The sequence below is a fragment of the Leptonotus elevatus genome, chromosome 1 (assembly GCF_054856555.1).
Source record: "Leptonotus elevatus isolate MCC_2025b chromosome 1, RoL_Lele_1.0, whole genome shotgun sequence".
Taxonomy (NCBI): Eukaryota; Metazoa; Chordata; class Actinopteri; order Syngnathiformes; family Syngnathidae; genus Leptonotus; species Leptonotus elevatus.
In genome coordinates, this window is record NC_141239.1 from 6871354 (window position 1) to 6898599 (window position 27246).

At 39.4% G+C, this 27246-nt stretch overlaps 1 protein-coding gene across 2 annotated transcripts in view; it reads left to right on the forward strand.

Moving 5' to 3' along the window:
- Nucleotides 1–27246, forward strand: part of clstn2a (calsyntenin 2a) — a 158353-nt gene that overhangs the window by 119113 nt on the left and 11994 nt on the right. For both annotated transcript variants that reach the window (XM_086072840.1, XM_086072846.1), the window contains 5 exons: nucleotides 559–744; nucleotides 1217–1474; nucleotides 1939–2060; nucleotides 19072–19234; nucleotides 26234–26400. In XM_086072840.1, the coding sequence (XP_085928966.1) occupies nucleotides 559–744; nucleotides 1217–1474; nucleotides 1939–2060; nucleotides 19072–19234; nucleotides 26234–26400 (896 nt within the window). The remainder of the gene's footprint in view (nucleotides 1–558; nucleotides 745–1216; nucleotides 1475–1938; nucleotides 2061–19071; nucleotides 19235–26233; nucleotides 26401–27246) is intronic.

Below are 27246 nucleotides of genomic sequence, written 5' to 3' on the forward strand. Positions count from 1 at the left end.
AATGCAAGAAAAATATGTAGGAAAAATTATTTGAAAAAAACAACCACCACATACTATAACTTTCCCTTAAAGTCTGCTAGCTTAATGCTAACACAAAACGGCAAACGCCATTAACGGGCTAACGCATAGCATTGTTGTCGGCGGTGTACGTATGGTATAACCCAGTCCTTCTGAAATAGGAGTGTAACCTCAGAATTGTATTTTGCGTAATTGCGTAACAAAAACAAATTAAGAAGCACTGGTATAAACCTTCAAGCAAGGAATATTTAGACAAATGGTAGAGGAACACATGGTAACAATACTCACAGCCACATGTTCTTATTCTGTGAAAAAAGACTGTCACTGCAGTTTATTGAGTCACAGTAGTTGTCAAAAGATGATTTGAGATACGAGTGTTTTGAGTTCTGAGCATAATTAAGAAATCCAACTCGTATCTCAAGTCAACACTATAAATTGCCATTGTCCACAATTCTTAAGACTTTTATAGCAGATTCCTGGAGAAAGAAACATGCAAAAAAATATTCAACTTATTTTGAATAATGTTTGTGATCCTTTCAGGCTGGAACAAGCGGGTGGACTACGAGCCCGGCACTGGCAGCAAGCCTCTCTTTCCAAAGTTGCACTTGGAAACGTGCGGAGAACCCTTATCTGGCATTAAGGTGATGGTGGAGCTGCAGACAAGTCACATCGGGAAGGGCTGCGACCGGGAAACGTACTCTGAGAAGTCTTTGCAAAAACTGTGCGGTGAGTAAAGACAACCAAGTGGTGAAAAAAAGGAATTGGGTCGCTGCGCAAGTGACTATTAGAATAATAGAATAAAAGGAAGTGGGAGGGATTTTGAATGCCTGCTTGAAACTTCTAGCTGACGTTTAGCAGCGGAGGGTCGTCATGATGAGAGACAATGAAATTTTAATTAAACATAAGGAATTACATTTGATGTCTGGCTCCATTTTAGAAAAAACTAATCCAGTGTGCTTATTGTAGTTGTGGAGCCTGCTTGGAATTCCATTTAATATTCTTAATTAAGTCTCTTAGGCCATTCCAAACTGTGACACGTTCATTATTGGATTCCATTTATAGTCGGAATTTCCTTGTTATATATGCCAAGCCAGTTTGCCAACGAAAGCTATTTGTATTATTTACACACTGTGATTGGAGTGATTCTGTTCTGCATGTAGTTTTCCTGATGATCTTAAATCATGGTTACATGGTACAGGTGCAGCATCAGGCAGTACAGATCTTCTTCCGGCGCCAAGCCCATCCACCAACTGGACGGCGTCTCTCGTGACCGACAGCGGCCGCGACAGCGACCTCATCTACAGATTTGACGGACAGCAGGCGGCCAATGTTCCCGATCATGTGGTGCCCCAAAACCTGACGGATCAGTTCACCATCGCGACATGGATGAAACACGGCCCCAGTCCGGGACTCAGAGCTGAGAAGGAAACTTTACTGTGCAACTCTGATAAAACCGGTGAGGTCACAATTTCGTATAACTTCTATTTGATCAACAGCATAAAATACAGTGAAGCCCCATTTATTACATTCCAGACCGCAATAGGTGTTTTTATTTAATTTGAAATAGATAGCATCTTACACTGATTTGAATGTTGTCACTGTGTATCTTTTGCGTGTTTATATATACAACAATGAATCACCTGTCCCAGATGGTAATGAGATATTTGCCAAATTGTACAGAAGCGTTAGTCTCAATATGTGACACCTGCTATGATTGATATTGTTTTTCCTGCATGCGGCTGTATTCATATTTGAACAGCATTGAAAGTGGAAATGACTTCAGTGTTTTAAATGTGGAGTTTACCAAACCTTCATTACGCGCAGCTGGAAATATCTGAAACATTGGATAAAAAAGAAAAAAAAAAGAAGTCATATCATTGCTGTCGCTGTGTACCAACATATTTGTTGTTGATTTTGCAGAAATGAACCGCCACCATTATTCTCTATACATTCACAACTGCCGGCTGGTCTTCCTGCTTCGAAGAGATTTCAGCCAGCTGGATACTTTCAGACCTGCTGAATTTCACTGGAAGCTGGAGCAGGTAAGGACTTGGAGTGTGTGTGTGTGTATGTGTGTATGAGAGGATGGTTTCAGGGTGATTTTGCACAGCGAGTGAAAAGCTATCCATTTTTTTGTGTGCGTCGTAAAGGGAAAGGTTGTCTATTCTCATTACCGCAGGCCCTCACCTGTCCACATTTTTTCACGCTATCTTCTGCTCAATGAAGGAGTCGAGAGGGGAGAAAACAGCGCTACTTTCTTCACTTGACTAAAGAGTACGGCTGTCACTATTGAATCTTTTTAAAAGCCGTGTTCCTATCCTGAGGAATCAACTATTGCTTTTTTTGTTTTTTTTATTAATCCACGTAGGTTAGACATAAATTGAATTGAGTAGATATAAGCACTCATAATATATTATCTTCTATACATATACATTGTTAAACACCAACAAAATTTGCCTATGCTAAACAGTTAGCAATCGCGATTAGCCTAAGCGCGCTAGCGATCGCCACTAAACAAACACGAAATACCATTTAGTTCATACATACGTCATTATATCTACATTACACATGTGATAGTGTTTTCAAATTAACTTACAGACGATGCTTTAACACTTTATTTAATGTGTAAACAAGGATAGAGCTAGCTATTGAGCTAGCATGAGGTCAAAAATTTTCTGTTCCTGTCTTCTTCTGGGCATGTTTATTAGTAGATGACTGCCCTCTACTGGTTATGTGATGAGCACCTAAAACTGAGTGGCAGGTTATATGTTGGAATAATAATTACAGCACAGCCCAAGTGCTTTTATGACGTTCAGAACTTCCTTTGCTGTGTTTTGGGGAAGCTCAATGTGCAGTATTGTCTTTAATAAAAACCCACAAAGTCAGTGAGCGCAGACAAAAATAACATCCGTCATTCGGCCACTCGCTGGTGGACTTACAGAAGTAATCAAGATCACATCGCAGCTGTGTCTGCAAAAATAATTGTGTATAAAAATGGACGGCCCAAACATGGTTCTGGCGGAACTTTGAGGCAGAAAATCTTAGTTTTAAAGCCTTCTTGTTAGACTTGGTCAATTTAGGAGTTTTTCGAGATATAAGCCGTCGCTCAGATTTATTTATTTTTTTGCTTTCATTTGCAAGCAAACATTTGGCAGCCGCCTCAGTTCATGTCACATTCAGCAACATTTTGCCAAATTGTGAACAATTCTTCACTGCAAAATGTGTGGCCAGAAGTCGGCCACTCATAATGTAAAAGCTAGTTGACGAAACCTGTATTGCTGGATGTATGGCGAGTCTTTTGTCTTCCTATGAAACCAGGAAGTGGACTGCTATCAGAACAGACAAACCCATTCAATAACATAGTTTGGTCCATAGTTTTTTTTCCCCCCCTCACTTTTCTTCAGAATTTGTTGACTCCTCTTGAAACAGCCCTCCCCCTCCACAGGATAACAAATGATACTGGTCTGTTGTCTTGTCATCCTCCGCCAGCCAGAAATTGCTACAATATGGCACTACATTTTCTTCCCCCCCCACTTTCAAGGTCTTCGCTCTATCAAAAGTTATTCTAGTCTATTTCTGTGCTGTTTGTCACCTTGCCCTGCTCCCTCTGTGTATCACTCCAAACACTCCCTACCTACAACGCATCTTTCAGAATCAGTGAGGTGAAAGGTAAATTTGGTTTGTTCCAGTGTTTTAATGAGAGTAAACACGTTGTCTCTTCTCTGACTTTGTTTAGACTCAGTCAACTTCATTGCCTCTGATCTTCTGTGTTATGTTTTATTATCTGCATTGTTTCATCTTTCCCTGCCTCTGTCTTTTCGAGATACTAAAAGGCAAATGTCACACTGCAGTTATTTTAGTCTTGGAGATCTACACAATTATACTCTATTGAGCTCCTTGGAAGATCCTATAAGAAGTTATTTCTAAGAAGTAGACGCTGAAAAAGTGCCAGGCTCAGTCCATTGCCTTTAAAATCACTATAAAGTGAAAATAAAAACGTCCAATAAATTGGACACACCGCAAAGAAGAGTGTTAACAAGGCTGTCAAATTTGAATGAAAAAAATAAAATAAATTGCCGGGTATATAAAAGGAGGCTTCAAAGTCAAAAAAAATCAAGCGTTTCTCAGCACTAAGACGCTGTTGGCGTGTTCGCTAAATGTGCTGAATCCACGTCCAGCTCCACTGTCAATCAAATACATTCGTATATATCTAACATCTTTCCTAAGCCTACACACAACTGTTTGAGCCGCAAACATTTATCCACTTATATCCTTTGGTGGCTGCAATAAATCCTACCAAGTGGTCCTAGGGCTTTACAATGCCGCTACAAGGGATGCTAGCTGCCAGCTAGCTTGTGGGCTAACAGTTCTAGACATTGTGGACGGATGGCGTGCTTGTCCTGGACATAGCAGAAAGTTAACAGTTTAATAAACATGACAAGACACATTATTCAGCCTGTGGCTCACAGTACTTGACAAACATGTTTCAACACATCCCAATAGCCTAACTAACACATAATGTTATCACTAGTTTATTTAAATAACAACACTGAGGTATTGTTGAAATGGGCCATGTAAGTGCAACCAAGTAACTCTCGAATAAAAACTGAAATGATGAAAAACAGTTTTATGCTTTATCTCTTCAAATGAGTACTACACAGTTCTCTGTATTTATAGCGGTCTATAATGGTCAGGAAGAAGCATGAAACTGACACGTAAAACCAAATAAACACTAAATTGTTCAACCAAGCATGTTATTTCAGTTAACAAATGTTTGCTAGCTTAAGGCTAACACAATGTGGGGTTCCATCAATGGGCGCATGGAAATTAGCATAGATGCGATGGTAATCATAAACCTTCAGAAAACTGCTACTTAACGCACATGGAGTAGCAATACATACAAACAGAGCATGAAACAACACTCATATACTGTATAGGCAAAATATTTTCTGTTCTTTCTGTTCATTGTGGAAACGACAACTATTCAAACAACGTTATCCTCCTCTTCTCATCCTTAATTACGCCCGCATCTTTTCCGCTATGAATGTTGTGGTACTACACTGATGCAGTGTAACTGTAAATTACAACTTGCATGTATACTGTAAAAACTCATCCAAAATGATTTGCTAAAAATTTCCAATATAGGACTACGGGAACTCTGAACCGATATAGTGAGTTTCACTGTAATGAAACTTGTCTCGTAGTACACAACCTTGACTTAAGCTTAATAAGCTGATTATAGGAGAGTCATAGCAGTGTGTGTTTGTGTGTACAGTACTTGTGCCTTCCAGTGAACCGCACGGCACATTATGCAATTTTACATCAGGCTCATGTTTCCACACTCATGAGGTTTGTCTGAATCCATTTGAATGCTTACTGTGCTATCTCCTGTACCCATGAGTGCTATTTTCGGTACCATGTGTTATCTCTGGTACCGCGTGTATTTCGCCGTCAGATAAAAAATGTTTCTGTGTGCATCACCATTATGAACTGCAACATGGATTTCTCTCATGTAACCCCCGAAGAAATGTTATATTTCTTTCTTCTGTGTCTTTTCCCATCGGGTCTCTGTGGAAAATTTACAACTCAGATGTGTGCCATCTCTCTCTCAGGACCAACGTGGAAGAATGTGATGATGAGTGTAACACTCATACAATTCCTGTGTGCAGAAATCACAACAAGAGAGGTTTTCTCACCAAAACACTCTTTTACCCACTCCAAAATAATTCACACTCACCAAAAACCCTCTTGCACTCATCCCAAAAAACTCCCTCACAAACAAAAGACTCTCATGCTCAGAAAAATTCACACAAAAATACTCTGTCTTTCTCTCTAACACTTACTCACATTTAGGCCGAAAAAACATCTCACTTGCACCAAAATACTTCTTACACTAACCAAACCCAAAAACTATCTCTCTCGCTCTCCCGCTTGCTTGCTCACTCACGCTACAGAGAAAAAAAACTCACTGCCAACTTTCCAACAAAAAAAAACAGTATCTCTCTCAAGTGTACACACACGCCAAAAAAACTATTTTACCCACTCCAAAATTATTCACTCTCACCAAAAACCTTCTCACACACATCACAAAAAAAAACCTTTTGCGCACAAAAAACTTTTGACAGACACCAAGAAAACTCACACACGCACTCAAACAACTCAAACTCAACTAAAACTTTTCACGCGATAAAAACTCTCAAATGCTTGAAAACTTCTAACATTCACCTAAAAACGTATAAACACTCACCAAAATACAATTTTTACTAAAACAAAGAAAAACCTCTCACATAAAAAGTAAATTAACATAGACAAAAACGTTCTCACACAATTCTGTTTTAGTAGGAGGGTCTTTTATGTGTGTGCATTAAAGTTTTTTGGGTGAGTGTGAGACCTATTTAGTGAGTATGTGTGGGTGCGCGAGAGAGGTATTTTGGATGGTTGAATGAGTGGTGCAGGTAAAAGGCTTAAGACAGCACCTCGTAATGAATATGATGCTCTTATGACGCCTCCGCTTCAACTCATCTTTGATGAATTGAGTGCACAAAATAGAAGTGGCCAGTCTTTGCCTCGGTTGTTTTAAGATGCAGATGAATGTAGTGGATAATTGTCTGTTGCCTTTAATTAGACTCGGGTGGAAAACATCTATTCTTATACAGCGCATGCCTCATGATGGAAATGTCAACAATTTTGAATCAACTAATACATTCAATAATTGCATTTTAAATGGCAAAGCTGGCCGAACGTCGGAAGTGCTCACATCACAAAGCACACTTTAATGCGAGCGAGACGTGAAACAAAATATTTAGGGAACATGAGGCAACATTCCACGTTTGCAGACGGCGGGAACGTGAGCTGGCTGGAGAATAAGTGCTGCTTATGTTATTGTCCAGTCTGGCTGGAAACTTGTAAGTCAAGCACTGCTTTTTGGATCTGAGCTAACGTCATAAAAATATGATGTGTGCCCTGAAGCAACGCGGGTAAGGTCAAAGAAAAATGAACACAGTTTCTTTTTAAAAAATAGCTGCAAACCACTCTCTCCGGAGGAGGAATTAGCTACAGTCTCAGGTGAAAAGCTGTTTTTTGCCCCCAATTTAACTATTTGATAAGATGTTGTATATTCATACATTCGTATCTGGCTTCAGCCACTGAGAAATAAAACTCTGCTAACATGATCCATCCACGACTGTGTTTCATCCAGAAAGGCAATAAGCACATGTTGATCTCATTTTGCGTAATATAGAATAAATATAAACCAAAATATCATATATATAAAGGAAACCATGAATTAGGCGTAGTCATTAATATAGGCTTGCTTATGTGCAAAACACATGAGGCAACATGTCTAGAGCAGCTCATTTAAAAGGAATTGTCTTCATTATTAAATGAATTTTTCTTTCCTGTCAGCTGTCAATTATTTTTGTACACCGAGACAATCGTTCATCAGTAAGCCACAGTAATACTTTATTAGCCGTTCTTTGCAGAGAATAAAAACAATATGCCAGTTGTGAGTATTTATCTGTCTACATGTGTGCAAATACAGTATCTGTAAATAGGAAGTCAACCCCCCCCCCCCAGTACATTAGTCTAAATGCAGCATTCTAATTAATAATGTGTTTGTGGAATATGAATTATGCAGCAAAATACACCTGTTTTTATCCATCTCATCTCATTTTGCCACTTGCTGTCGACTAAAGATGACATCACAGTTGCTCTGCGCTCAGGTGACGGCCAATCAGGGATCAGCTTGCGCACGTCATATGACCAAACTCAGAAAACAGTGATTGGTCGTTAACTGATCCTGAGCAACTGTGATGTCATTTTCAGTCAACAGCAAGTGACAAAATGGCTGCCCCTGAGATGGACAATAACAGGTTATTTTTCTGCTTAAATCATACAATATTAACTCATTCACTGCCACTGACAGGTATAGACGTCAAAAATTCATTTGAACTATTTCTATTAGTTTCACATTTTTTTCCACTTTTGTTAACAAGAGTATGAAAACCTAGAAAAAATGTATTGTACATTTAGAACAGATATAAAATTTGTGATTAATCGTGAGTTAACTATTGAAGTCATGCGATTAATTACAATAAAAAAATGTAATCGTCTGACGCCCCAAGTTTTTTTTTTCTGTTCTACATGTACAATAAAAAAAATTCTAGGTTTTCATACTCTTGTTAACAAAAGTGGAAAAAATATTGAAACTAATAAAAATAGCTCAAAATAATTTTTGACGTCTATAACCGTCAATGGCAGTGAATGAGTTAATCTGGATGTCATCTTGAGACTCATGAAGGTGCATAGAACATATATCAACATACATCTTTAAAGGGCTAAAACACAGAAACAACAATGTGATTTGTTAGTTAGCGTCACGTGACCAAAAACCCAGGAAATAGGACAACCGTGATATTTGCAAGGTGAACCAGTTGGCAGTTTGGCACTTTGACGGCAACTTCAGTCGATAGCAGGTGGCAGTGCTGCATAAAACGGTTGGATTAGTCTTCTTATTCCACTAACCCATTCGAAATCAGAATACTGTGTTTAAGTGAGCGGAGGCCCACAGAACATTTCCGGAAGAACATATTTGACTTATGTTTTAGAGTGTTTAAAGTGTGTATTTTCACCTGTGAGTATTTAGTTCACAGATTAGCGAATGAATCAACTACATGTCAGTGTTGTTTTAGTACTGCTGGCCATCCCTAATGGATAGATAAAGTAGTACAGTTGACTAGAGAGCTGGAATGCAGCCATGTGTGTCACAAGGACAAGGTCAGTGGGATTTGTGAGGACCGTTGGCGTGGCAAGAGAGGGAAGAGGTGACGACTTGATGTCAGAGCTGCCGCTCGCTGTCCTCGTTCCTCTTGCACTTAGGAAGGACACTCAATGGCTTCCGCTGCAACTCCATTTAGCTGTATTGATTTTCCAATTGTCACCCTAGAGAGGAGAGGCAGAGAGCCATGAAAGAAAGTTGGCAGAGCGCGGGAAAAGCGTCCTCCATTTGCCAAATGGATCGAACACGGTGAAGGAATGTTGCTTCTGATGGAAACCTTTACACGACACATCATCAGCGCAAACTTCGTTTCTCCTTCTTTACTCCTTATGGCAACGGGTAACTAAGTAGGGCACTTGACCAAATACGTATCGAGATTCAATCTTTCGTCCTGATAGCTTGAGGGGAATAATGCTAAAACAAAAGAGAAGATGAAAAAAAAAACGTCTTTTTATACTTATGAGTTTGACTTGATATAGTTTGCCAAGCTAGCGTGCGTGACGTGGAACGTTTGAAAATGAGAGCTCCTTGGACAGAATATGGAAAATAACCAGTGTTAGCAGAAGTCTGATATCCAGAGCCCCAAACTTGAAACGAGAGAAAAAAAAAGGTGAATTGTAGCCAAAATATACTTTTGTGAGATACTGTATATTTTGGCTACAATTCACCTTTTTTCTCACGTTTCAAGTTTGGGGCTCTGTTAGCTCCCTAGCAGGTAAATGGGCACCATGGGAGCTAGCTAGGGATATAGCTAGCTAGCACCTGGGGCTAAAGCCAAACTGTGGCAGGGTTTTTACTTTCTGGACCTAGATTTGCCATCTCTGGAGATAACACTGACACAAAATAACCAAAATACAGCCATTAATAGCTAAACTCCTGACCCTATGACCACTATGACCCTACCACCACCACGCTTGACACCATCTAAACTAAATAAATTCATCTTGGTCTCATCAGACCACAAGAAATGGTCCCAGTAATCCGTGTCCTTTGTCTGCTTGTTTTCAGCAAATTGTTTGCAGGCTTTCTTGTGCATCATCTTTAGAAGAGCTTCCATTTGGGATGACAGCTAGCTTAGCTTAGCCCTGGCTAGTGCTGTTTTAACTAGCTAGTGCTGACCTCACTAAGCATTGTCGCACAAACTAATGAAGCTTGTTTAGATGAGAGGCGAAACATCTTCTAAGACATCCAGAACAGTCAAGTTGCAATCGATTCAATGCCCCGAGACCAGAGAACTGTCGTTTAACGCTATTGTTTGTTGCTGCACAACCTGGTTTAACACTGAAAGCGCACAACTCTAAATTCTAACTTGCCTGTATATGGTAAAAAAGCACAATCCCTTAAAATTCTGCAATATAGCTGGGGAATACTGTATTTACAAGTTGAGATTGTTCCCAAGTTAAGAACATTTATTCGAGCTGGCAGCTGTTTAGAAGCACAATTAGCGCTGTGCGACGCCGTCGCGTGTTGGGAATCGCAGATAATTGTTCCAATTTCACTGCCGTGAAAGCAGTCGCAGAGATTAATTTATCATCAAGGTATACGTCTGAGTTCAATTACTGGGAATGAATGGCGGAAGTGGTCGGAAATGAACATCCGCCCTCGCCGGCAAAGCATCCTCACTTATCTGCTTTATCTACCTCCTTGCAAAGTGCTTGTTGTGGCATGACTCCCTCCCTGTGTTGTGCTGATTAGAAGCATCCCGTTGTTTCTAAGCAGATGGGATGGATTGTTGAGTTGCTGAAGTTAGACTATCGAATGTGCAAGTAGTTGGGCAGATTGAAGCTCATTATTTAGTCCCATCGCTCCCTTAACAGATGCAAAGATTAGAAGTTAAATGCAGAGTTCTCTTCCTTCTGTTTTTGATAACACTCAAATTTGCTTAGGAGCAATGTACTGGTACAATGATTAACTCATTCACTGCCATTGACGGCTATAGACGTCGAGAATTCATTTGAACTATTTCTATTAGTTTCACATTTTTTCCCACTTTTGTTAACAAGAGTATGAAAACTTATATAAAACAGATATAAAATTTTTGATTAATCTTGAGTTTAAATAATTAAGTAATCAAACAAAAAAGAAAATATTATTAAAAAATTAAGGGCGTCAGACGATTAATTTTTTTAATTGTAATTATCGCATGACTTCAATAGTTAACTCACGATTAATCACAAATTTTATATCTGTTCTTAACGTACAATAAAAAAAAATCTAGGTTTTCATACTCTTGTTAACAAAAGTGGGGGAAAAATGTGAAACTAATAGAAATAGTTCAAATGAATATTTGATGTCTATAGCCGTCAATGGCAATGAATGAGTTAGCATAAGATGAAATAGGACATACTAAGTAAAGAGGTATGTGAGGAATTCAGGTGAAGATCAATTGGATTTGAGTCAAAAATTTTGTATGATAGGATATTCTACAAATCACAACCTCAAGGTTGAGTGTTTTTGTGCAACAGTTCCACAAGTGTCATTTATTAGTTAAAATTAATAACAACCAACATTATATGGTTGAAATAAATATAGTGTTAGCAGTTAACGTGACATGCTAACTAGCCAAGTCAACTATAACGGGGAAAAAATGAAACAAACTATGCTTGTTTTACTGTGTCCCTTTCATGGAGAGAGTTGGTAAGATACGTCATACTGTTACATCATTTAGTGGGCGCTTCACAACGGGCAAAAGTTACACAAAGTAGTCTCTACATTCGTTAGCCTTGTTAGCATGTTGGCCAAGTATGTTTGGCTATTCAGCTGTGCCAACACAGATAGTTGCTTAAGCAGTGGTGTTAGCCATTAGCGTGACATGTTAACTAGCCAAGGTGTCAACTTTGACAGAAAAAAAAACTTGTTTTACTGTTTCACTTTCATGGAGAGAGTTGTCGCACTATTACGTGGTTTGGTGGCCACTCCACAGTAGGCAGATGTTAAATAAAGTACTCTGTAGTCTTGTTAGCCATGTTAACATGTTGACCGGGTGCCTGCTCCTGTTTGTACACTCAAAATGTGTCATTTCATCACATGAACACACCTGGAGGTCTGCGGTGACTTCTCTTGGATTCTCTCCTTAACCTTCGTGCTCGTTTGACAGTCATTCATACTTTAAATAAACGTCAACTTCCACCTAGGAAGCTTTGTCTAGGACATTCATGGTAAATGCTTACTATATATAATTTTTTTTTGCTGTTAATAGTCACCCTGTAGCTCTGCTTGCCGTTTAAAAAAAAAAATTAGCTAAAACATAACCACTGAATCTATACGAGTTGTGCCTTAGTTAGCATAAACAATTAGCAACCAATGTCCAACTGTTAGCATGCATCAAATTAGCTTGTACATCTCATTGTAACATTCCAATTTTTTTTTGCTACTTTGTTGAATTTGTGTCAAAACAAGAGTATAATAATAATACCTCTCTGACATTTAAAAATGAACCCGTTTATGATAATAATTGAACAATCCCTAACCTCATCTGTTTTGAAATACTGTAATGGTGAATTGTTTATTTTTGACACATTGGCTTTTCAGGGAAGCAAATCCACAACATCAGCAACATGAATGCCGAGTTTGTAATTGTTCCACTCTCAGCATGTGTACAATAGTGTAAAAGCACATTAGTTTGAAAATGTGTTCCTATATTTGCATTTGTGTCACAAGAACTTAAAATACAAGCCCCTAGCTTGTGCATTATTTGTGTGTTTTTTTAACCTCATTTAAAGGTTCAATTGTACTTTGTCTGCTATAGGCGCTTCCTTTGGTATGCAACAATGTAGATTTGTTATTTCAGTGCACACCCGCGTGTTTGTGTGTTAGTCTGTAAGTGGCTGACTAAGGGCCATTTAATAGCACTGTCCTTCACTTAGAGACCCCTCGGTCCACATGCTGTTTCTTCTGTTAGCTCGACATAAGCTTTCACTGAGCATACTTAAGTATCGACGGCTTATGCCTCCCTCTTGTATTTTATCTCCCCGTCCCTTGTCACCAGTGCCCCCCCCCCCCAAAAAAAAAACCCAGATCGCAAATCAACTCAAATTTGCAATAGAGTGCTATTATATGGCTACATTAACACAAGGACACACGCAGAATGAAGTCAGAATAATTTCACTGTCCTCTGTACCAAATGTGTCAGCTCCTTGTAAATGCATAGATAACAAGATCAACAAGGTGTTTTATTTTGTGCAATAAAGTTTGACTCACAAGGAAGGTTTTAGATGTACTAGATCTACTAGCAGTGCCAGTGTATATCCATTGTAAAAATTGTGAGTCTACCACAATGGCATAGTTGACTTAAATAGAAGTACTCGTACTGTACTTGTAAAATGTCCAATAGTCTTTCTCACTTGAAACATGGGTTTCTTTAAACAAAAGTTGCTCTTTCCTGAGTTGTTCAACACATCTAGATCTAAATACCATGAAAATAAAAACTGGGGATTCTTTTGTCTGATATTGATCATTTCATTTGAAACAAAAATGTCTTCATTACACAACAAAATCAAAGGAATTGACCTTGGCGTTTCAATACTTTTAAGAGGGGTGATATGGCATGACTCCTTCTTGTGACTGGCGAAGAAGCCAACACTCTGAACGTATTTGCTCCCAAAAACATATAAAAACGTTCTATTTTAAATATTGCCATGGTCCCAAAAAACATATTCATAAATGTGTTTAGTTTTTTTATGCTAGAGCATCTTTTATGCACCCTCTGACCTGAAGAGGACGCTTAAAGCAATTGTAGCTATTGCAAAAAACGGGCAGCAGGTGGCAGCAACAAGCTTTTTTCCCCAGTGTTTTCAACAGGTTTGTGAATAATGATGAAACTTGGCTATATTCTAATGCTAATTGCTGCAAAACGGAAAGAGATACAAATATTTAAAACAAAAATCCTGATGAAAGAAAATTCTCTAATCCTTCTTTTGGTATGTTCCATGTTTTTATAGCAATAGAAGAGAATATTCTGTGGACCTTGCAAAATCAGTCCAAATCCAGTAAAACAGCCAGGAGCGAAGGGGGTTGCTTCAGTGAAAATGAACGGGTTGCCATCTGCCCTTAAGCAAAGCACAGCTCATGTGGCGCACCCCTTTTCCGTGACGTCTCTCCTCGCATGCCGACGTGCGTGTCATCGCGTTCTCTGTGTGGTTCGCACCCAAAAAAAAAAAGTACAGCGGATTTAAATTGCGCTGTAATCAGTAAAACACTTCTTCTTCTTTTTTTTCTTTTTTATCAAATAATGTTAATGGGATCCAAAACAGTACTGAGTCAGAGGAAAGAATAATCAGATCGGATATACTACTTGGCCTGGCCAACTTAGCACTCATTTCCACAGGCACTCAGCCAGACAGCCTTTAGAAACCAATTGATTCTACTGGTCTAGTCAAATACGCTGAATGTGAGCTGCTGAAAACTGAAATGCTGCCTTTTAAAATAACACCTGATATGCACTGTGGAATATTCAATGTGGACTCTTAAGTATAAATTAGGGAAACCGACTTTTACATTAACTTTCTTAACATAGTTTTATCAGCATGCACTTCAAATCTTCCTTTCACCGGATATTTAGTTTATATTTTTTGCAATGGTTTCTTAGTAGAAAAGACATTTGTACTTTGTACAGTTCTTAGCATGCCAAAAAAAGAAAATAAATGTCGTTTTTGATTCTTCACTACACTCCAGGTGATTGAGCACCGCACATCTACCAACACACAGGAACAGAATTATTTTTATTTTTTTACATTATCTACAAGTATGTAAAAATATGGTAAAGAAACAAATTCCAACACTTTGGGGTACGCTCCAACCGCCTGTTTTAACTAAAGATATTACACAGCTTTCTCTGAAAGCAACAAAAAAACTCTCAAAAATATATAAGTTACTTTTGTACACAGATAAAATGTATTCATCCATCTCGAAATGGGAGACAGACTTGGCTATAGCTCCGGAATCTGACTTTTGGATTCAAGTTTGTGAAAACGTATTTAAAATGACAAAACACACAAATTTACAACCCATCCAATATAAAATTATTCATAGAACACATTTTACTCGATACACGATGAAGAAAATGGGACTCTCAGACTCCCAAATTTGTCTCCAGTGTTCACAAAACACTGCCGACACTTATTTTCATGCTTTATGGTTATGCACTCTGTTTATGTATTAAAGGACTAAAGTCTTAGAAAAACTTTCCGCTATCTTGGACTGTTGGATACCTTTATTTCCAAGCATGTGTTTGCTAGGTGACCTAACAACAACTGACTTGCCATGTAAACAAATAGGGGTGTGCCAAAAAAATCGATTCTCGTAAGAATCGCAATTCTCATTTAGTACGATTCAGAATCGATTTTAAATGCCCCAAAATCGATTTTATTTCAATTGTTTTATGCTGTCTTCCCTTTGTTTGTGTGTGCCTTTATTGGGAGCACTGTTCATGTTGTACCCGATTTGGCCACTGAGGGGCAGTGTGGTTCCACGCGGTCTGATAAACTGTTGAGTTGTAGCCACCATTAGAGAGTAGAAGGAAAAAGTCACAATCAAGTTATTCCAATAAAAGTTTTTTTTTTTCAGTATGGAGCCGTTCTTTTGAGTGATAAAAGTGCCGCGAGTAGAGCACTAGTTAGCATTAGCGAGTCAGACTGGAGTAGATCATTGTGATTCCTTGAACATCTATAAATTGAAGCAAAAATCATTGTCAATCCAATCATTTTGAATCAAAAATATTTCCTAATCGAAAATCGATTCTGAATCGAATCGCACACCCAAAAATCAGAATCGAATCGTGCGACATTCAAAGATTCCCACCACTAGTAAACAATTTCAATTTACATTCGTAGGGGCGAGTCTCCATCTGCCCGCTGGGGTCCTGTTGAGGGATTGGGGGGTGGCGGGTGCGCCTACTGCCCCCGCCGGGTTGGGAGAGGCTCCTCTTAACTCACTTCACTAGTTTTGCAAATTACACTTTCTAAATAGAAACATAGGGCACATAACACACTAATTGGGGGGGTGGGGTAGGGTTTTGACACCGTCTTCGCCCAGCAACTCCCCTCCAATTTTAATGCACCCTACAACTAGAAGGGGCGGGTGAGTTGTGATCGGCTGGGGCAGTATTAAGCAGTGCTGCGGTCCCCCATCTGTATCGCCGCCGCGCCACTACGCCCCCCTATTTATATTTGTTTGGAGGCCTGGGGGTGGGGGGGGGGCAGGAGGGATCGTGGGGGGAGTGGGGGGTGTCGGCCGGTGGGGTGCCTGGTGGGCCTGCCGTGCCGTGTTGGGGTGGGGAGCGCTCCGGGCTCCTGGGTTTGCTCTCCAGCTGGTGGCCCCCGCGGGGCCCGGGGACTGTGCCCTGGCGCTGCCGCGGCCTGGGGGAGCCTGAGGAGTTGTGCTTGCCCTGTCCTGGCCGGGGTTGACGGCTCCCTTCTTTGGTGGAGGTTTTCATGCATGCCAGATCCACCACACCAGCATCTACCGAAATTCAAACACAATTTACTTCTCTGGTCGCTGAATAGGTGGAGGCTGGTGTTTGTGGATCTCACTCCTTCCTTCTTGGTATTAGGTGGTGTCCGGTCGGTGCTGGATTTCACTGTTTGTTCTTTTCGTTGATCCTTTCTCGGGTCTCCTGACAACTTCACGACTCTAGCGGGATTCTGAAGTCTTCGGTTTAGGTGAGCGGTATGGGATTTTTAATAGGTTTCAGGTGAATTAATGAGCACAAACGTACTCACATATGCACGCACACACACACATATTCAGACACACACACACACACACACACACAAGAAAGAGAGAACAATGATGATGACATGTTGAATCAGTAAGATTACCGAATGAACAATAGTGAGCTCTCTCTCAAAAAAAGAACAGAAAAACAGTGACCCTCTATCAGGTTCTGATGCTCCATATGCGGTATGCAGTACTTTTTCCTTTTTTACAGAGTGCGATTGTCAAGGACAAAGCTAGTGGACTCAAAGAGGAATAATAAAAGGTGAAGTGTGGATATTTTGAGAGGTTTTTAGCAATGTTTACATGTAGTCAAAAACCCTTTCAAAACCCGAATATCGTCAACAAAGTTTAATAATAAAAATGATCAGGATCTCTGTGCAAAATGAGGACACCACATTTATACGTTGATTAATGTTTAATAGAAATCATCAAATGATTTTATTCCCTGAAAAATAGATTCCATTTTTTCAAAAGACGTGTATTCATTTACACTGAGCACATTATGTCTCCTTAAATTCCCAATTCCCCTTTTGTTTATTTCCCTGCCAGGATAAGCACAAAGCGTTTCAAGGTGCGTGTGGCCACTCGAATCACATTAATTCCTGCTGTTTTTCTATCTTTGCCTGGCAAATAAAAATATATTTTCCTCTTTAGTGCAAATGAATCAACTAAATCCTTCACAGCAACTGCGGTGTGGGGAAACTATCAAAGTGGCCCTAAAACTCCCAAATGCCTCCGAAGCTGTTTGCCCGTGACGATTCTCAGCTGATGTAATGCTTGTCATTGATTTAGATAACAATATATGTGTGTTCTCAAATGAACCTGGCAGCTTCGCTTAAGGTACTCAGAGGTACTCAGGGCTGATATCCAAGCCATATGATATACAAATGGATTTGTAGTGAATGTACTTTTTGTTGGAGGCGAGTCAGTTCCATCAGAGGTTTTATTTTTTGAACGTATAAAGTCAAAAAGAGGTGTTAAACTCGGCCGCCAGGCAGAATTGTTGCTTGTTGGAAAGTTGCGGTCACTGCCACCGTGCAGCGTTTGTATCTCACATTTTTGCAAGTGAAAATCAGAAAATTGACGGCTCATAACTTGAAAACCTGAGACGGCACTACTGTGTCTGTATACAGTCGTCAGAAAAATAGATCAATACTCAAGTACAGATACTTGAAAAATCACTACCGAGTCCATTGCAACTGCAAGTTTTTACAGTAAAAAAAAAAAAAAAAAAAAAGTATTCCAGTAAAAATTTATAGCATCCGCTTGACTGAACTTACGTGATCCTTGCTCCACTGGGCTGCTCCTCATTTGAGATGCAGACGCAAAGCAAAGCGTTCGCAGCCGTTGAAGTGACACCTTTCAAGCTGGAGACTGTCAAATCCATTCGCCGTCAAAAACTTTGTGGCACGCTCATTTTATGGATTGCCACTCACTGTATGATTCTTTTTTTTTTTTTTTTTTTTTTTTTTAAATATATATATATATATATATACACATATATACATACATATATACATATATACATACATACATACATACTTTTTTTTTTTTTTTTTTGTGTGTGTGGGTGAGTATGTGTGTGTGCGTGCGTGTGTTTGTTAGCTCACCAGAAAACCTATTAGAAAAAAAAATCTTATACCGTTCACCTAAATCGAACACCAGGAGACCCGAGGGGACCGAAGAAAACCAAGGAAGGTGAAATCCAGCACCGACCAGACACCCCCCACCAGAACTCCTCCCCAGCCCAAGAAACATCCAGACCCCAACAAATCCAAAAAACATAAAGTCAGGGAGGCCTCAAGAGACCAACGGAGAGACCGAGAAAAGGAAGGAAGGACAGACGAAGCCGCGTGAGATCCGAGACACCAGCCTCCACCGATTCAATAACCTGAGGAGGAAACAGATTGTGTCTGAGTTTCGGTAGATGCTGGTGTGGTGGATCTGGCATGCATGAAAATCTCCACCAAAGAGGGGAGCCGTCGACCCCCGCCGGAACAGAGCAAGCGCAACACCTCAGGGCCCCCCAGGCCGCGGCAGCGCCAAAGGACGACCCCCGGGCCCCACCAGGGCCACCGGCCGGAGAGCAAACCCAGGAGCAGGAGCGCCCCCCGCCCCAACACGGCCCGCGCCCCCGGCCCAACGCAGCAGGACGGGGCACTGCAGGCCCACCAGGCACCCCACCGGCCCCCAACCCCCGCCCCCCCACCACCCCCCGCCCCCCATCCACCCCCCGCCACCCACCCCAACCCAGCCCCAGCCGCCCCCATGCCCCCAATCCCCCAGACACCCCCCCCACTGTATGATTCTAATGAACGGCCCATTAGCTGTCAGCAGCAGCCATGAGCATACCATCCACAAATCAGACCCGTCGTTTGACAAACGAAGGGAAGATCTCAAGAATGCATTTGCGGTGTTTCCACCATGCCAAACTAAAGGAGGTTACCCAAACTCTTTTTAACCGCCCTATTTGAGTATTTATTCCTTTTTGTTGGCGTAATATAGTCAAAAGAATGTCTTGTTGCCTAGTGACCGACTCGTCTTCTCTTTCCCATCCTCAGATCTGTGACAAAGAGTGGCACTATTACGTGATCAATGTGGAGTTTCCCGCTGTAACTCTATTTGTGGATGGAGTGACCTATGAACCCTACCTGGTGACAGACGACTGGCCAATCCACGCCTCCAAGATCGATACGCAGCTCACAGTGGGTGCCTGCTGGCAAGGTCGGTGTGTGTTGTGTGCGCGTAATTGCTTCTTGCTAGTCATTAACCGTTCTAAATAGCAGAGAGTGTTAACACAAAACTTTTTGGCTAGAAAGCAAAAAAATAAAAATAAAAACTGAACTTTATTTGGTGTTAATCAGAGGCACTTGGTGGGAACAGGTGTGTGCAAACTCCCATTTAACATGAATTTGAATGTGATTGGTTAATTATGAAGACGGTTATAAGAGGGTGTGCACACTTATGCACATGATCTCTGTTGTTTATTTTTATTTCCTCTCGCCAAAAAGATTGTTTTTAAATTAATTGAGTTGCAAATGGTGGAAAGAAGTTTAAGAAATTATTTGTCTTGTTTTTTTTTTTCCGTTATTATTATTAACTAATTCGCTGCCATTGTCGGCTATAAACGTCAACAATTCATTAGAATTATTTCTATTAGTTTAACTTTTTTTTTCCACTTTTGTTAACAAGAGTATGAAAACCTTTTTTTATTGTACATTTAGAAGAGATATAAAAATTTCATATTAATCGTGAGTTAACTTTGAAGTCATGCGATTAATTAAGATTACAAATTTGAATCGCCTGATGCCCCGAATTTTTGATAATCTTTTCTTTTTTTAATTCATTCACTGCTATAAATGGCTATAAACGTCAAAAATTCATTTTAACTGTTTCTATTAGTTCAACATTTTTTCCACTTTTGTTAAGAAGAGTATGAAAACCTAGAAACATTTTTTATTGTACATTTAGAACAGATATAAAAAAAAAATTATTAATCATGAGTTAACTCGTGAAGTCATGCGATAAATTACAATTAAAAAATGTAATCGCCTGTTGCCTCAAATTTTTTAATAATCTTTTCTTTTTTTATCTTTTCTTAAAAAAAATAAAAAAAATAACTAGTGAAGTCATAAGATTAATTACAATTAAAAAATGTAATCGCCTGTCGCCCCTAATTTTTAATATATATATTTTGTAATGAATTTATGTTAGTGAATGAGTTAAACACATAAAGCAGAAGGAAGATATAATTTCCCCAAATAGTGTCCCCTAATCTAATAATAGACACCGTGTCCCAATTAGTTGCCGGGTACCTTCACTCCAACAAATAAAGGCCTATCTCTGAAAGACGCCTCCGTTTTTCCGCTGCGGAATGAAATGAAGTAACTGTAATTGCCTCACATCCTATACAGTACCGATATAGAGTTGAACTGCTGAGCTCAGTTGATCTCTGTTGCTAAGAGAGGCAGGGCGTAAACGCCGTCTCACATTAATAAATGTGTGTGGACTTACTACACGGTGTAAACAATTTCTGTACATTATTGAAGATGATCTTGCATAATGTAGAGAAGCTGATGCAGCTTCAGCCCATTAGACTATGAAATATTATTGTAATAATATTTGTATGTACGAAAGGCCTCCCCCTAATAGACAAACTGGTGTGGCCATAAATGTGGTACTTTAGTCAATAAGTGCTTAATAAAGTAGAGACAGCAATTCTTTGGTACTATATAGCGCAGGGACGAGCAACTTAAATGCTCGAAGGGGGGGCCATAATTTTTCATCAGCGTTATTGGGGCAATTCTTAACCAGATGTATGACAAACATGCCGTTTTAAATATGGACAAAAAACGAGCTTGGAATATATTTCATTTTTCATTATCTATTTCTCAACGCATTTATAAAAGTTCCACTATCCTAACCCAACAACAAAGGGTTTGAAACAAACCACATAGTATGCCCTTTTTCTCCCAGTGCAAATAGCTTCCTTGCATAAAAATGACCATTCAAGCACAAAACTGCTCACCAGCAAATATTAACTAATTTTGTACAGTTTTCCACAACAATTAACTCACTCAAAATTGTGATATTATTCCGGTACTATGTTAGTCATGCTTATCATTCCAAATCTACAACAACAACAAAATACTGTATTAGTCCTACTCATGTTGTGGTATAAGGCGGTATAAGACCTGGTGTAAGTGCAACGTAGGCCATGTCTGCCATCTAGTGGTGAATGGTGGTATTACAACTTAAAGCTACATTTGATCATGTATACTCCCGGTTCGAATATTTTTCTTTTCTTATTTTCTTTCTCTTTTTTTTCCAATATGTTTCCAAATATTTGGTTGGGATTTTTTTCATTCTTTAAAAAAGAAAAATGTATTTCATTCTTTAAAAGAAAAAGAAATGACAGGGGACAGAAAGAAGAAAAACTTGTGATATATGCTCCTAATCAACACACACACACAATTAAAATAATTCAATAGAATGACCTTGTGCTAAATATATTTTTCCAGTAATTGTGCTTTTATACATTAAAAAAAATACAAATACAAATGGACTGAGATGATTTAGTTTTATAATTCAGATTGTTCCACAAACTCACACCTTGAGTTGAGTTACATCGTTCTTTTTGTTTTGTTCTGCATTTAGGTTTGGAAAAAATACTGTATCTGCTCCTCTTTATTTGATTTGCATGTTAATTGGTTTAGAGATTTAAGATTTCATGACGGGCTTTATGCATTATTTTAAGGCGGTTAAACTCCATCAATTAATTAAATTTACATTATATATAAATAAGTTTCAAGTTGTATTAATATTGGATTAGTGTGATCTCTGTATCCACAACCGAAAACGACACGAATAGCATGTTTACATAACATTTCACTACAGACCCTACCAGTGGTTTAAGGATTCTAAACAGTCGATGGTGAGCGCGCCTCCAGAATGTATACGTGGATGTGAGATGTTTTTGTCCAATCAGATTTCAGTTTCTGTGTGTTGCCATGTCAATGCAATCTGCCCAGGGCCTTCACAATCCATGCTGGCCCATATACGGCAACTTCAACTGTATTAGTAATGGAACTGTTTCTTTAACCAATCCGCTTTTAAATTCATCAATCTTCCTGTCCTCTGATTGGTTGGTCACAGCAAAACTTGCAGCAAAGCAAATAGCATCTTTCGTGATCTGTACACTTTTGTTGATGTATTGATCGATGTATTTAAAAAAATTGTTGTCGTGTTTTTGATTCTGAAGTACCAAATGCGCATCCATCTGCTATAAACAATACGCAACTATACACACTTGCACATTCTACATTTATTTTTAGAAGCCAAAAGGAAGAGCCTGAATAATTCGGAAACCTTCCGACAAACACTGAGATCCCGCATCAGCCACTGCCAAGCAATATTGAATTAAAATCACGTGTGAAGTACACGTGCGCGCGCACAGAATGTAGGAGAGAAAAATAAATAGAGATTAAGATGTATGCCTCGGGGCTATGAGCGATTCTTTTGAAATTGCGAGGCATGAGCAAATTCAGGAAATGGCTGCTTGCAGCTGCTGGGAATAAAAAGCGGCGCGTTGTAGTCGATTCCAGCTGCCGTACGATGACTCGCTTCATTATAAAAATGTGCTTTGTGAGTGGAGTTGGTGTCACAGCGTCAGACCAACAGCAGCGATCCGCGCTGCAGTTCGCCTCAGTCCAACTCGAACCTCCATCAGTATCTTCACAAATCCTCTTCCCCGACCAAATTTTGCTGCTTATTTAAAATTCCGCCCCGCTTGCGCTTGATTGCAAATTTCTTTTAGTCATCATCATTTCTTGCCGGGTAAGTTTTTTGCCTTCTCTGTCTGATTCTTCTCTGTGTGAACCTCTGATTGTGAGAGAAAGCCCTGAAGGAAGGATTAGGCAGAGTGAATGGGCCACAACTTTGCCAGCTATTACATCCCAATGAAGCTGCCTTAAGCTTCACTAAGCTGCAACTGATAACTTTGCAGGCCATTAGTGAGCAAGATTGCCTTTCGGGCTCTCATTTCACGACCCCAGCCCGCACCCTTTTACACACAGTCAACATCACAATAATGAAGTGTTTGGACTCGCACTGGAAGCGAGAGAAATGTGTTGGTGTGTAACATGCACAATGTGTGTGTTTTATTTGTTTTATTGCTCACAGTTTGAACAAGACCACGATGCAATACATATTGTCAATGTAAATAACAGAACAGAATCAATAAAATCCCCCCTATAGGTGCCCCAGAGCCCTTCCCGGCCCCCCCTTTACACACCACTGAATATCACTTCTTCTTTTTTCCTTTGCTGTTGTTGTTTTTATATATACACTACATGCCAGCAAAATTACAACAATCGATTCATATGCATTGTTTTTGTAAAAAAAAATACCATTTGTTTGGATTCTTTCTTGGCACGTCATTTATTTGTGATCATTTGTTGCTAGGCAGACGTCACGTCACGTCTCAATCATATATCCAATTTGTACATTGGGTAATGGTGCAATAATCAATACACTTGTACTAGTCACAGATATGTGCAAAATTAGCAAACATTTGCAAGGCGCCACTATGGAATTGTGGGTCAATTGTTTAAGCAATTAAGAGATGAAGCTATTGAGATGTCTGCTGGTTTTAGTGTCTATAGTGCAATAGCATCTTCCTGAGGGAGGGAGCTCTAAGAGGTGGTGACCAGGATGTGGAGGGTCCGAGAGAATTCCGCCTGCCCCCTGCAATCTGCAAAATAAATACTCAAATATATATTTATACAACTAAAAACTTTAACATTTTGTGAATTGATGAAGTATAACCGCCTTAAAATAATGTATAAAATGTCACTAAATGGCATGCAAATTAGATTCAAAAAACGAAAAGTGAAAACAAGTTAAGAAGAGCTGATATTTTTTTTCCATACCGAAACACAGAACAAAACAAAAAGCAAGATGTATTAAATTCAAGGTATCAGTTTGTGGAGCAATCTGGATTGTAATCTGATTTTTTTTTTATGTATAAAAGCTCAATTACAGTACTATATATATATATATATATATATATATCTATATATATATATCTATATATATATATATATATATATATATATATATATATATATATATATATATATATATATATATATATATATATATATATATATATATATATATCACGCTGTGGAATTAATTTGTAAAATTGTTCTGTTGAAAACGACTGCTTGCTGTGATTCATTTTGTGTTGATCAGGGCATATATCACAAGTTTTACTTCTTTCTGTCCCCTTTCATTTCTTGAGTGAAATAAGATGAAATAAAATATAAAAAAATACACATGCATAATACACATTGAAACGGTCATTTGCTGGTTCTAGAAGGGCACAGCCTCTTAAATGACGTCATTTACCTCATTTTATGCTTGTCACATTTTTGTAGCGTCAATAAACCAAAATCCTAATTTGGTCCACTTGACCCCTCTAATTACTGGAACTATATCCAAAATAATAGCTAGTGTTTATTGGCACTCTAAACTCTAGTTTGACAAATTGTTAATGACTGCGGTTTACAACTGCACTCCATCATACTGCATAATGTCATCGAAATATTACAAACACCTCAGTCGTGTTTTTCAGGTGCGCGTAAATTTCCCACTTCCGTCTTCATTTGGGTCCATCAGCCTCAGACTCCACACTGCAAATACGACAGCAGCATTTGTAAAATGTGCAATAAAAACGTCCCGCTGCTCACTCTGCAACAAAAGTGTGTGGGTTTAAAACACAACAAGGAAGAAAAATGACTCAAAGGCTGTCTCCTGAGGCGGGAAGCGTTTCGGCTTTTAGTTGTGAAAGAAGAAGCGAAGCAAGAGGCAACATCAAAATCAGAATTTCCGCTGAGGAGGAAATGTAACAGGCTAACACAAGTGACGCATCCGCACACTGGCAGCTGATACATAAATGTAAGAGACAAACATTGACGTGGAATAAATATTTAAAGAGCAACACAGAAAACAAAAGGAGTCCAAAGAATGGTGACATGAATACTCATTGAAAGTGACACTTTTGTTGCATGTTTGTGCTTCTGTTTATCGGCTATAAAAATATGTATTTCCTTGCTGTGACACTTACAGAACAATCGTAGGATGAATATCCATTGCATCTGTCAAACTTGTGCTCCAAATCCCCAAGAGGAAGCGTCAGAATGTATATGATGATGTGCCAGATGTTGGGAGCCTGTCGTATCACATTTATGTGATTACTCCGACATGAATTCAAGCAACGTCACGAGTTCTGCTTCATCTGGAAGATATTTGCAACGGGGGGGGGGGGGGGGGGGGGGTTACACTCACACTAACTTGAAGTTACCCGTAAAACTTAACATAAACAAACAAACAAAAATAAATTGTATCTTTACATTTTCAACCAAACTATATGATAATGAAAGTCTGCTAGCTAAATGCTAGCATATTTTACAATGCGAAACACCATAGATGAGTTCATGGAAATTTGCTGAGCATAGCACAGCAAAATGTTCAACCAATCACCATATTACGGTATTCGCTCTGTTCTGTGGTAAGTGGGGGACTTTCGCTGCCTCTTCTTTTTGCTCTTAATGATATATAATGATACTGCGTCTACATCCAGTAGAGTTTAATTCTCCCTGGCGCAATGTGGTGTGACATTGAAGGCACACAACTCTCGCTCTCTGTCTCTCACTCTGTCTCTCTCTATCTGTCTGTCTTTCTGTCTCTTTCTGTTTGTCTGTCTGTCTCTCTCTCTCGCTCTCTGTCTTTCTGTCTCTCTCTGTCTGTCTGTCTGTCTGTCTCTCTCTCTCTCTCTCCGTCTCTGTCTCTCTCTCTCTCTCTCTCTCTCTCTTCCTCTCTCTGTCTCTCTCTCTCTCTCTGTCTGTCTTTGTCTGTCTCTCTCTCTCTGTATCTCTGTCTGTCTGTCTCTCTCTCTCCCTGTCTCTCTCTCTCTCTGCTTTTAGAGTGAGTACTATTAAAATGGCCCTTACTCACATCATTTGAACACATTGTCTATGAAGCTTCTCCCATTGAAGCAGACCAAACACATGTTGTCGTCTACTCCCCCGTTCCTTTCCAATTGTCCTTTATTGACCCGCTTCTTATTTTCCACTTCCCTTATCTCCCTTCTTGACTTTCTCTTGGTCTTCCTTATCTCCCCTATTCTTTTCCCCGTTTGCCGCCCTCGTTCCCATTTAGGTGGCGAGGTAGCGACTCCGAGGTTCACCCAGTATTTCCACGGCAGCTTGTCGGGCCTGACAATCCGCCCGGGCCGCATTGAAACCCAGAAGGTTATCTCCTGCTTGCAGGCCTGCAAAGAAGGTCTCGATATTAACTCCCTTGAAAGCCTGGCTAAGGACATCAAGGTGTGTGGTTATTGGGGGGAAAGGTTAGAATACACCACACACACATTGCATTGTAACTGCTATTGTACAGGAGTACTAGTAGTGTTGTACTTCCTCCTGATATATTAAGACTGTCTTCTGTAAATTAATTATTTAACTTAATTACCATGTGTATTTGCATATCTCGATATTATAAGAATTTGTCAAAGGAAAACTGTTCAGCCTTTAGTAGATAAAATACTTATAGATAATGAGAGAGAAAAAACTTGCATGCAAGAGAACAGTTCAAATGCAACCAGATGGCGGCTTTCTAGGATGTGTCTATTTTCTCCTTATACTGTATACACACACACAAACGGACAGTTATCATATGCCTCATCTTGGATGTCTCATAGCAAAGTGATAAGAGACAAAGCAACAAGGTCTTCCTTCTTTTCCTTACACTAAAACAAGAGAGTTTATGAAGTTATAATTGTCATGGAATACATTTTATAAGTGCAAAGAAGTATATGTTCATAATGTTATGATAAAAAAAATAATAATAATTTGAGGGGAAAAAACATCTATTATGTTGTGATCAAATGTCCTAATCTTTATAAAGAAAAAAAGTTGCATTTCCCCCACATAAAGCCATAATCTTAAAACAGTATGTATTATTTTGTGCCATCTAGTGGCAAACTCATAGAATGCAACACATACTGCAGTGCTACGTTCAGACCAAACCAAAAATATCGCGACGCTACGCTGGTTTCGCACGTGTTTGTTCGCGGGGTTCTCAATGGGATTGGTTTCGCTCGAGTTAGAGGAGAGATTTCCGCTTCGGTAGGTGGTGCTAACTTTAGTGTAGCATTGCTAGCTTTCGTCACA